At 36.6% G+C, this 12214-nt stretch overlaps 1 protein-coding gene across 1 annotated transcript in view; it reads right to left on the bottom strand.

Annotated features, from left to right (window-relative positions):
* LOC107491366 (uncharacterized) overlaps positions 1 to 6755 on the bottom strand; it is a 31678-nt gene extending 24923 nt beyond the window's left edge. Inside the window, exons 1-9 of the mRNA XM_016112214.3 lie at positions 6207 to 6755; positions 5736 to 5833; positions 5558 to 5658; positions 5362 to 5440; positions 5155 to 5215; positions 4911 to 4957; positions 4721 to 4813; positions 4520 to 4610; positions 4287 to 4335 (exon numbers count right to left, since the gene is read on the bottom strand). Coding sequence (XP_015967700.1) covers positions 4287 to 4335; positions 4520 to 4610; positions 4721 to 4813; positions 4911 to 4957; positions 5155 to 5215; positions 5362 to 5440; positions 5558 to 5658; positions 5736 to 5833; positions 6207 to 6264 — 677 coding nt within the window. The 5' untranslated portion in view covers positions 6265 to 6755. The remainder of the gene's footprint in view (positions 1 to 4286; positions 4336 to 4519; positions 4611 to 4720; positions 4814 to 4910; positions 4958 to 5154; positions 5216 to 5361; positions 5441 to 5557; positions 5659 to 5735; positions 5834 to 6206) is intronic.
* Positions 6756 to 12214: the final 5459 nt, after the last annotated feature.

The raw sequence follows: 12214 nt of genomic DNA, 5'->3' as shown, positions 1-12214 counted from the left end.
AAGAATTGGCTATTTATTTTACCATCCGCCTCTGGAGCTTTGCCCTAATTATATGCAACAGAAAAAGCCGTGGATTGATCTATGGAAGTTGAACTTGCCTCACAAAATTAAGCTATTTATCTGGAAAGCTCTCCATGGCCGACTTCCGGTGCTTGCTCAGATTCATCATCGCATCCCATCTATATCACCAATATGCCCTTGCTGTCATGAAGCAACGAAAACAGTCACTCATTCTTTGATCGATTGCTCTAGAATTAAAGACGTATGGTCTCAAAGTTATCTTCGTGACTGTCTTCCCCCTCAGAGTTCTAACGACTTTTGGACATGGTGGACTGCATCAACAGAGATACTTAACCCGTTGAAGAATGCTGACTGTAATCCTCAATTGCTTGCCATCATTTGCTGGAACTGCTGGAAAGCTCGCAACCAGTTGATTTTTGAAGGTTCTACTTCTATGCCGTCTGCCATTCTAGCAAGCTCTGTCAAGTTGCTCCGTGAAATCCAAAGAACTCCCAGTTTAAGTCGTCATCTCCATGAGACAAGCTCTTAGATGCATTCAATTTGATTTATCATTATTTCTTCTTTAAGATTTTTTCGTTTTTCGACCACGCACCGTTGGATGAATACCTTCAGTGTAGTATTTTTGGGAAATTCCCACCTTTTATTATGCTGTCCTACTTTTGGACATCTTTGTATTTCATTTTTTAATAATTAATGAAATATAACCTATTATCTTTGGAAAAAAAATGTAATTTAAAAATTCCATTCATTCATACTATAAATTTTTTCTCTAAATCATTTCTTCCAATTAAAAAAATATAAAATCTAAGAAGGGCACATTTTATTGTGAAAACACCTCAGCATATTTGAGTTACTAACCCAACTCAAAAGATATGAAGACTTAATTCCAACACCTAGAAGCAAGGAATACGTCATCACAAGACTTCAGAAAAGCATCCAAACTAACGAAAAACATTATGGCTTTAAAATGTGAGCGTGTTGATCAAGCTAGAGCTTTTGAAAAAAAAGCTTTCTCAGTCATATGTCATCTACTATAAGTACAAAACAATTTTTCTTGTATGTTAAAAGTACTATACCAAGCAAAAAAGTTGTGTACTCAAGCACACAGGAAAAGAGAAAAAGATTTCCAACGTCATTATGGCTTACTCTCACTATATATATGTCACGGAGCCCAAAAAAGAACTAAGAAGAACTTGGTGCTGCTCGAAAATCTTGCTAAATGTTCATGCTCAAGTTCTCATATTTTCTTCTTTCTTTGGTACACTCTTCTTAGCCCAGAAGAGTTATTTTAACTGTTTGTAATCTAAGTTATTCTTTGTAATATTTTTAACAACATAACATAGGATGCTTGTCATGAATTTTCGCTTTAAGCAAAAATTAAGGAAAAGACATCATACAAAAAACCCAAGGATAAAGTGGTAGCGGATGAAAGATGGAAGACAAAGAAATTTCCTAAGACGAGCAGGAGAAGAAGCAAAATAGGATGGAAATGGAAACGCGGAAGAGATGTGGAGGGAAATGACAGAAGTTATTAAAAGAACAGTAAAAGAAAATTTTGGTGAATCTAGAAAGATATGACTAAGAGATAAGGAATCCTGGTGGTTTAATGCAAGTGTACAAGAAAAGATAAAGACAAAAAAGGCGTGCTTTAAGGAATGATTTTTATGCCAAAATGCAGATAATTGAAAAAAAATATGACAGCTAAGCAAGAGACAAAAGTGGCTATAAGTGAAGCAAGAACAAGAATATATGAGGATCTCTACCAGTTTTTAGACAAGAAAGAAGGAAAATATATATATATATATCTCAAAGAGACGTGAAAGAATAACGGGAGACTTAGATCAGGTTAAGTACATAAAAGATAAAGACGGAAAGGTTTTGGCTCAAAAGGAGAAGATCAATGAAAGGTGAAAGAGCTATTTCTACGAGTTATTTAATGAAGGATAGAAGACTCTTCCGAGCCTTGGTCGGTTATGTACGAGGGAAGAAGAGCAAAACTTCGACTATTATCGAAAGATTCGAGATTTCGAGGTAAAAGAAGCTCTAAAGTGGATGAAAAATTGCAAGGCAGTAGGATCCAATTATATTCCGATTGAAGTTTGGAAGTGCCTTGACGAGAAAGAAAATGTCAGATGAGTGGAAAAAAAACACATTAATACCTATTTACAATAATAAGGGGATATACAAAGTTGCGAAACTATAGAGGGATCAAACTCATGAGTCATGCTATGAAGTTATGGAAAAGGGTGATAGAACGGAGACTGAGACAAGAGACACAAGTAATAGAGAACCAATTTGGTTTTATGCCAGACGTGTCCACCACTGAAGCGATATACCTGTTAAGAAGGATGACGGAGATGTATCGTAGTAATAAAAGAGATATACAAGGTGTTCATTGATTTGGAACAAACGTACGATAAGGTACCAAGAAAGGTCTTATGGAAGGTTTTGCAAAGAAAGAGAGTAAGGATCGCATATATTCGTGTAATAACTAGTGTGAAGACTAAAGGTGGTGTAACAGGAATTTCTTATTGGTATAAGATTACACCAGGGATCATCCTTAAGTCCATACATTTTTCACATTAGTTTTGAAAGTACTCACATAGTATATCCAAGAGCCTGTACCATGGTGCATGCTTTTTGCCGATAATATCGCCCTTATGGAAGAGTCAAAGGAAGATTTAAATAAGAAGTTAGATTTATGGAGAAAAACTATAGAAGTGTATGGTTTACGCATAAGCTATAATAAGACAGAATATATGAAATGTATGTTTGGCCGCCGAAGGAAAACTCTAATACAGAAGTGAAAATTGAAGAAAATATCTTACGAAAAGTTAAAAGTTTTAAGTATTTTGAATGCATCATACAAGATAATGGAAAGATTAAATAGGATATAAATTATAAGATTCAAACAGGTTGATTAAAATGGTGGTTAAAATGGTGGAGTGTGTCTGATTTTATATGTGACAAAAAAATGCCTTTAAAATTTAAAAGTAAATTTTATCGCACTGTAATCAGACCAGCTATACTTTTAAGGTACAGAGTGTTGGACGGCCAAAACGGAGCACGAACATAAGTTAAGTATGGTAGAGATAAAGATGTTGAGATGGATGAGTGGTCATATGTGATTGGATAGAATAAAAAACGAATATATAAAAGACAGAGTTGGAGTAGTACCTATTGTAAAAAATAGTAGAATCGCGTCTCAAGTGGTTTAGATATGTAAGAAGAAGACCGACAGAACACTCAGTTAGGAAGGTGGATGATATGAAAGATGGACAAGTGGTGAAAGGCAGAGAAAAACTTAGCAAGACCATCCATGAAGTGGTCAAACGAGATTTCATGTAAACGATCTATCTGTAGACATGATACATGATAAAACTCAATAGCATTATTTGATCCATATAGCTGACCTCACCTAGTGGGACAAGGCTTTATTGTTGTTGTTGATAAACACGTATCTGAATAGTTCCTACACTTGATAATCTCTTGGAACAAGAATTTCAGATCTTGTACATGTAATTATACGCACCATTGCTTGTGCTCTGTATTTTGATCTTGTAGTGATCATTTTTAGTCTGAGAAGGCTTGAAGCAAGAATATATAAGGTTCTTAAATTTAATGGTGATTTGAATCGAGTTAAATTTGAGAAGGTTTAAGACAATAATATATAAAATTCTTAAACTCTTGAGAATCTGAGTCAAGTTAAGCCTAGGAAGACTATTATCTTGTAACACTTACTCAAATATTGAAATTCTCAATACTTGTTTAGAACTAACCGTAGGCATAATTAGCCGAACCAATATATTTTCTGGTGTACCATCTTTTGAACTCCTTTATCTTTTATTATAGTTTGTTATTTTTGTTTAAGCACCTCAGAAATTGATTTCAAAATGAAACTTAACTTTACATACTGTCTTAATCGTTAGAAATAGGATTTAAAAGTGAACCTAAATTTTCTACTTAAAATATGAATCTGGTCTAATCTCTTCTGCAGCTCACAAGTCTTAAAACTTGATAAACTTTAAAGTTTCTTTTGATTTCAGGAAAAGGATCCAATCATGATTCAACCTTTTCATGCACTGCTAGTCATTTCAAAGCTAAGCTTAGTTATTTTATGAATTGCTGCTGCTGATGTGAAATGATCAGGACAATCATAGAATGTTTCGATCGAAAAATATTTGAAAATTTCTCTCTTCAGAAATTATTTGGGTTGTATTGCAAGTCCTACAATAATTTAATAACTATAATTTATAACAACAAACCTTGTGTCTGGCTGCATTGCTTCAAAGCTGGAGACACGTCTTAGATTAGCTGAAAATAGAATGCAATATAACTAGAATGAGATTCTATACAATATGACAAACTCAACAAATCTTGAAGTTCCTATAAACGAAACAAATGAATGGTGTGAAGATTTTCAGATGTTTTAATTAAATGCAAGTTCATGTTTAGTTAATTATAAGATATATTTTCTTAGCCTAGGATATTTACTGACCTCTATTTTTCTGCTGAGTAGTAACACCCTCAATTGCAGTAAATATATCTGGTGTAAATATATACACACCACAGTTTATTAGATCACTTACCTGCATTCAGTTGGTTACCAAATAAGATGTCAAAAAATAGCAGGAGCAGAGGAAACATTTTCAAACTTTTGTTCGGCAATTCACAGTATAAGCTTATATTATGAACATACAAAAGTTTCAGGTTTCTCAATGTAATGCAACAGTTCATTGGTTACTGGATCAGCTACCAATTCCCCAAATTCACTGGCCGACTCTGGCGAAACCTTCAACATTGAAAATGGATAAATAAAATAAATTGAATGCTAATCACCAAAATTTCATGCTAACAACATAACAATTTTGTGTGTTGTATTGTCCAACCTTAACAACTAATATTGTTCCCATCCCACCATATTTTCTATGAGCATCTGCAAGCACAAATGCAGACAGTGCCAATTAGTTGTTCTGCCAGCCATGTAATAATTATTAAGACATTTCAAGGAAGATTCAGAGTTACAATTCTGCAAATGTAATCCGGAATATGACACAATGAATAGAAAAGGAAGCAGCATCAAACAGTTGCTTAGACGATAAAGTTATAGTCTAATTTCAGAATAGAAATTACCGAGCATTTCCGGTAGTGGAAAGCTGCAGCAAACATCACAGTTTAGCAAAAAAATATGTGACTGCCATACAAAAAATGTGATCAATGTCATTGGATAATTAATCAGCATGATCACGTAAACCATTTCAGCCATACCATATAGCAAACATATGATAAGCAAATTTATTATAGTCAACAATGGACAAAGACATGGGTAAAGACAAAAACCGGATCATCCTCCATGATTTGATCTCTAAAGCTATAAAGACCACCAGCTGACCCATGAGGCTTGTCTTCTTTCAGATATCTATTATTAGCATGGAAGACAAAAATAACCAATGCAATCTCAATAGAAAAAACTACCATGAAAAAAAATTTTGAAATCCGCTGAAAGTTTATAAGATGATTGGAAGAAACAGCTTACTTAATAGGGACTTTAAGCTCGTTTGAGACGGAGGAAACAAATAATGCAAATTCGCGCTCCTCATGGAAACCAATTAGATAAATCTGAGCCAAATTAGGAATCTGCAAAACACAAACAAGATTTTGAAAACAACATTGCAGACAAGATAGACACGTTTTGAATTTTACAGAATGCATACCCGTTTACAAGCAGAAATTGGGTGATGGACCATGGGTTGTCCCGCCAATGGAAAAAGTGGCTTAGGTATGTCGAATGACAATGGCCTGAATCTAGTACCTTCCAAATCCAAAGGCAATACAACACAGAAACCAAATTTTGAAATCCACAAAACGAATCAAGTCCAATTTGACACAAGAAAATCAAATACATCAATATAATATATAATTGCTAAATAGTTTTAATTTGAATTAAAAAAAAAAACAAACAACTTCACTCTACAGGTCTAAACTAATCTAAGATCTGTGGCTCTACTATTTGTTCGAAGCCTATTGATATCAAACCAAATTGAACAATTGAATCAAGTCCAATTCCACAGAAGAAAACCAAAAATGTGAAATTTCCAAGTGAATATTAGATTAGAAAGATGAGGCGGTTAAGAAAATCAAGATTTGGAATGAAAAATCGATGTTCATTGGGGGAGATAACGTACCTTTGGTGGGGCCTCCAACCATGATAACAGCAATGGCTCTTTCTTCTGCAGTTCCCATGTTGACAAAGAGAAAGAGAAAGAGAAGACAGATCCCCCTTCGTTACAGGCTATAGAAGAGAGGAAAGGTCACTTAGTGAGATTGTTTATGAATGAATGAATCTCCTCAACGCAATGAGCACATTGCATTGGGTGTTACTGTTACGTATTTGTTGTTAGGCGCTTAGCGATTTTGTTGTCTTGCAAGTGACACAGAAGGCAACAGAATACCGAAAGTGCAATGCAGCTTCGGAACAGAGAGAGAGAGAGAGTTTCTTATCCGAGGCTGTGCTGTTGATGGATTTGTAATTTGTAATTTCTCTAATTTGCGATGAGATCAGAGGACAAGATGGTTCATTGTCGGTACTCTCGGTAGTTACATATCAAACACTACTCTGATTATTACAGTCGCTTTGGATAATTGGATGGGATGATTTCTTGATTCTTTCTGAATAACCTGTGTACCTTTTCTTTTCTTTTTTTTTTCCCCTTTTTATGGAAGAAGAATAGCATGAACGGTGTAATGAGAAAGTCTAGCACTACCTGTTTTATTAAAAGCTAACTAGAAGCGCCACCTTAGTAAACAGCTTAATTAATTTTTTTTTGACAAAATAAATTAAATAATAGAATTAATCTCTACATATAAGTGTATTGTTTTTACAAGTTTTACAAGTATGAAAAAAACAAAACCCACTAAATGTGTTGCTTATGTTACGTGCCTCTTTAACAGACTTTTAAATCAATTCAAATAAATTAACATGTAAATATATAACTTCTATTTTTCAAAAGATTTGGTTTCTTTTTTCGAATTTCTTGCCAAATTTTTTGGATCTCTTTTTTGCTTCGTTTTTTTTTCGTTTTTCATAGTTTCTGAAATCAAGCTTTGAAATTATTTTGAAGATAATGAAACTTCAAAAATACACCAAACGATTATAGAAATACTCCCAAACGATTACAGAAATACACCCAAATGGTTATAGAAAGGATTACAGAAATATACCCAAACGGTTACAGAAATATACCCAAAGAATTTAAGAAATACATCTAAAGGATTTAAGAAATACACCCAAAACATGATGGAGACATTATATTTCTTCTTTGAAATCTTTTAATGTTTTGCTGGTTAAGGATGAGGCACATGGCAGAGACAATTTAGAAAAAAAAACTTAGAAGAACAGTAAAACAGTACCTTAAATAATGTTTCTTTATTTTTTCTGGTGATTTTTTATGGAGATTTGTATATTTTCTTCTTGATTTCTTCTACTCTTCGCGAGGAGTTGGAACGTATCTTTTGTTTCAAATGTCGCTTGAATCTTGACAGTTTGCGTTTTGACTGAGGAAGAAGAGGAAAAGTGCGGCATAATGAACATGTGTGTTGGACGCTCGATTTTAAAGGAGTGGTGCGTATTTTTTTTTTCTTGGATTTGGAACAACTTGCATAGCTTGTAAGCCAGAAAGACTTGTATGTGTAGCAGACTATATAATAAATTATTATATTAAAAATAACTTATAAATAAGTTATTTTGTATTTGAGTTTTTAGCTCTAAAAATATGATAAAAAGTAGTAGTATTATAAGAGAAGTCTTTTTTTTTTAATTTCTCTATAAACTTTTAAATAGCTTCTTAGAAAGCTGCAATTTGGTTTTAAAAATTGTACCAAACATTAATACTACTACTTTTTATAAGTCAAAAATTCAAAAAATTTACTTTTGAAGTTTTTCAAATAGGTCCCTAATTTATAAAAGAAAAGTGAGTAATCTCACATTATTAAATGTAATTTCACATCATTAAAAATATTAATAATAACTAATTAATGACTATAAATCACAAAATCTACTGACCTCCTAACATTCTTCCATTGTAAATTATAGGGGTAACAAACAGACCGAAATGCCGTCGGTCGACTGGTATAATTCAAGACGGGTTAAAAATTTGAGATTGTTATAATAAAAAAGTTTCTTTAACTCGCATTGCCTAATTTAGGAATTTTAACGGATTTCGGCGAGGCAGACTTTTGTCTTTAAGATGATAATTGAATTTTAAATGTTATTATAGTACTTGTATTTAGAATATTTTTTTCATTTTATTTATGTTATAATTTAGATTATGTTTGATTGATTATAGACTTGGACAATATTTAGTTATATATTTTGAAATGTGAAAATTCAGGTATAGTCAACTTTACATGAAGTTGATAGTTGAGAACTCTAAAATGATTTGACAACATTTTTGTTTAATAATTTTTAATTATTAACTTTACGTAAAGTTGACTGCACTTCAATTTTTATCATTTTAAAAATGTTTATTTTGATTTGAACAATGTTAGTTTTATTATTTTGTTTTAAAAAGTTTGGTTGATGATTATGTTTATTAGATATTTAGAATTATAAAGATTTTAATATTTATGAATTTAGAAATTATAAATTTTTATATTTTTAAAAATTATAATTTTATTAAAATATTTGTGAAATTATTTTTTTAAGAATTTAAGGCTCAATGGACATATCTATTTACCAGCCCTAGTAAATTATCGGTGCACATTGACTAAGATGGATGAGTTTAATTAGATTTGGAAATATTTTATTGCGTTTATTTTAAAGATTTGAATTTATGGAGGAATGTTAGGACTATTAAAATTTATTATTTTTTGTCATTATTTAGTCATTAATTTAATTTTTTTAATTTGATAATCTAATAATATATTTTATCCCATAATTTTATACATTTATGATTAACTGATGGTCAAAAAAATAAATTATTATAACCCTCTAATATTTCTCTTTATCTAGTTTAACAAATTTAATATAAACTGATTAAATCGGTCAATGGATATAACAAACTAATAAAATTTTATCTTTAAAAATTGTATTTAATAAATGTTAATTGATATTAGAATAAATGATAAATAGGTCATTGATTTTTTATCTCAAAAATAAATATGTCTTCGACTAATTAAAAAAAATTGTCTTTCATTTTCTAAAATGTGAGACATTTAAATCTTTTTGAATGACTGATTTTGTTTTTTATATATTTTGGATGGAGAGACTTAAATATCTCGTATTTTAAAAGGTTAGAGACTGTTCGGTTGGGCGGTTACCGGACAATTCGGGTGGATGCTTGGGGGAGTGAGAACGCTTCAATCGTGGTCGTACTGGGCTCGGATCTGCCGGGTAGCCGAGCTCTTGTTGAGGAAAGAGAGGGGGTGCCACCTGCAAAGACACTCCGACGCTCTAGTCAGCTAGTGTGCAGGCGGGAAATAGGTTAGGTGGAAAGTGTGACGTACCCTGGGGGAGGGTAGGGCCCTTCCCTTATATACCATGTCAGGTGTGGGCCCCAGGAGGGTAGAACCCAGCTTCTTCGAAGCTTCCTTGCACAGCTGTGGCGGCCAGCTGTCCCGAATGGATGCGCGGGTCGGGCAGGTTCGGGTCACCTGACCGTTGAGGTCGGGTGGTGCTCGGGTCGGGTAGGCCCAAGTTCTTTCATGGGCCGGGCCGTAACAGTGCCCCCGACGCGTGAGCAACAGCCGCGTGGGCTGCTGGTGACGCGACGTCCTTGACCTCTTGTGTTGTCTCTAATTCGGACGTCCGTGGGGAGGACGTGCCCCTTTCACGCGTGCCTGTTTATTGTTGGGGTGATTGGTAACTCCCTCGTTTTTTGCGCCGAGCATTAAATGTTCATAATGGGTTTAAAAACCCTTTGTTCAAAGACCGATATGCCCTTCGACTTTCGCGCTTCCTTTAATGGTGGTTTTAAAACTGTTCAGTAGCACTTTTGGGATTTATTCGGCGATCATCTCCTCTGATTCCAATTCTGCCGTCCTCCATCTTCTTCTTCCTTATCAATTCCAGGGTGTTTGTTGCTGCCTTCTTTCCAGATTTTTGTCATCAACACAGGTAATTTCCTTTATCTTTTTGTTATTTTTTTGCTTCTGCCATGACTTCTTTCTGTGCATGCTGTATGTTTATCTTGCATGATGGTTGATCTTAGGTCCTAGGGGGGTTGCCATTCATAGTGTGACTTTGTTTGGACCTTTTACTTCTTAATCGTGTTTAGCCTTAGTTGGGGAGTAGTGTGAGGGTAGCTTCTGTCTTTGTTCCGAGCACCCGACCTCTTAGACTGACTGGATGGTCCCCCCATGTAGGTATGGCTCGCACCGCCTCCCGAGCTTCCCCTTCTCCCGTGGCGTATGACCCCTACGCCTGGGTTGTTTCTGATGTAAATGACTCTCCTAACCAAATGGGCGAGGAGGAGCTCACCGAGTTCCGTCAAAATGAGTACTTGTGCGGAGGGACCGACGAGGAGGCCAATTACGACGTCTTCGTCCCGGCTCCTCATGAGCGCTTGTACGAGCTCAATTTCCACGCTCCCCGAGTTGCCGACTGGATTTGGTTCTACAAATCCATGTTTACTCAAGTGGGGGTTCGTATTCCATTTTCTGCCTTCCAAATGGCACTTCTAAGTCGGATTTTCGTGGCGCCGTCGCAGTTGCATCCGAACAGCTGGGCTTCAATCCGCTGTTTCGAGATGGTTTGTGAATATCTCGAGCTGCCGGTGTCTGTAGATGTTTTTCTTTTCTTTTTCAATCTTACAAACCCTTCGAAGGAAGGGAAACATAAGAAGGGGTTCATGTCCTTCCGGTCTGCCTAAGGTCGGAGGATTTTTGGTCTGTTTGAGGACTCCTATCATGGATTCAAGGATAAATACTTCAAGGTCCGCCCGGTCAAAGGTCGCCATCCCTTTTGGTTGTCGCTGGAGGGGGCACGCCTCATCCCGACTTATTGGAGCTTCGGGGCAGGATCCAATGCCTTTGTTAAAGTATCATATAAGGGCATGTCTATGGTGGATAGGAGGATTGCCGACGTGTTGCTGGCAATCTTTGGGAGGAATCATGTGAATCCTCACCTCCTCATGGGTGACCGGGAGGCCGGTCGGAACTATATTTGTGAGAAATCTTTGCTTGTTTTGTCTCTTAGCTTCTTGCTTTCCGTGACTAACGGACTTCTTTTTCTTTTTTCAGTGGGAATGTCTGCCGAGATAACGGGTCACCCTAACTTGTTCCAAACCTTCCTGTGCGCGAGTGACGACGAGGGAGGTAATGAGAAATCTGTTGCTCCCCCGGAGGACAAGGCCGCTTCCGAGCAAGGAGCTGCGGTCGACGAGACCGGTACCTCGGCTCAGGGTGCCTTGATTCAAGGTGACAAGGCGGCTCACGTTTGCCCCTTCCGCGAGGTGGTCGGCACTGGGGGTTCGACGTCTAACCCTGATGCCGATGACGAGGTGGAGGAGGTCCTAGCTTCAAAAGGAAGAGGAAGATGTCCTCCAGTCCTGAGGGGGTCCTTACTGTCATGGAGAAGAATTTCGATGCCAGGAACTTTATAGATTTCCAGCTGATTCCTGGTACCGAAGAGCATTTTCATGGGTCATCTCTTGCCGGGCAAGCGAGGTGGATGTATCGTACCCTCTTGCGCGGCGCAGTGATAGCTCGGAAAGCCGAGTTCGAGTTGTCGGGGATGGAATCTCTTCGCAGGAGGCTGGAGTCTGCTGGGAAGGCCAACAATGAGCTCAAACGCAAAGTTGAAACTCTCCGGGAGCAGTTGACCCAATCCAATGAGAAGCTTGACACTGCCGAGAAGAAGGTTGTTACTGCTGAGAAGAAGTTGGAAGAGTCGGACGCTACGGTTTCACATCTTGTTGAGCGCGAAATGACTTTAGAGAGTTAGGTCGGCGCGGCACAAGGACGGGTGGCCGCGATGGAGAAGGAGAAGCAAGCTGTGGAAGCTGAACTGGCAGCGTTGAAGGCAAAGTACAAAGACGTTGTCAAGCAGGGGAAGGGCGCGATCCTGGCAACCGAGGAGGCCCTTAAAGCTCAGGTCAAAGTTGTTGCTCCTGACTTCGATACGTCGGCAATCGGTGTCTTCAAGGTGATCAAAGACGGCAAGATTGTTGACGTTCCCAAAAAATGATTCCTTTCT

Source organism: Arachis duranensis, chromosome 5, assembly GCF_000817695.3.
Source record: "Arachis duranensis cultivar V14167 chromosome 5, aradu.V14167.gnm2.J7QH, whole genome shotgun sequence".
Classification (NCBI taxonomy): domain Eukaryota; kingdom Viridiplantae; phylum Streptophyta; class Magnoliopsida; order Fabales; family Fabaceae; genus Arachis; species Arachis duranensis.
The sequence above is the reverse complement of the archived record's forward strand: the minus strand, read 5'-3'. Positions and strand labels throughout refer to the sequence as shown.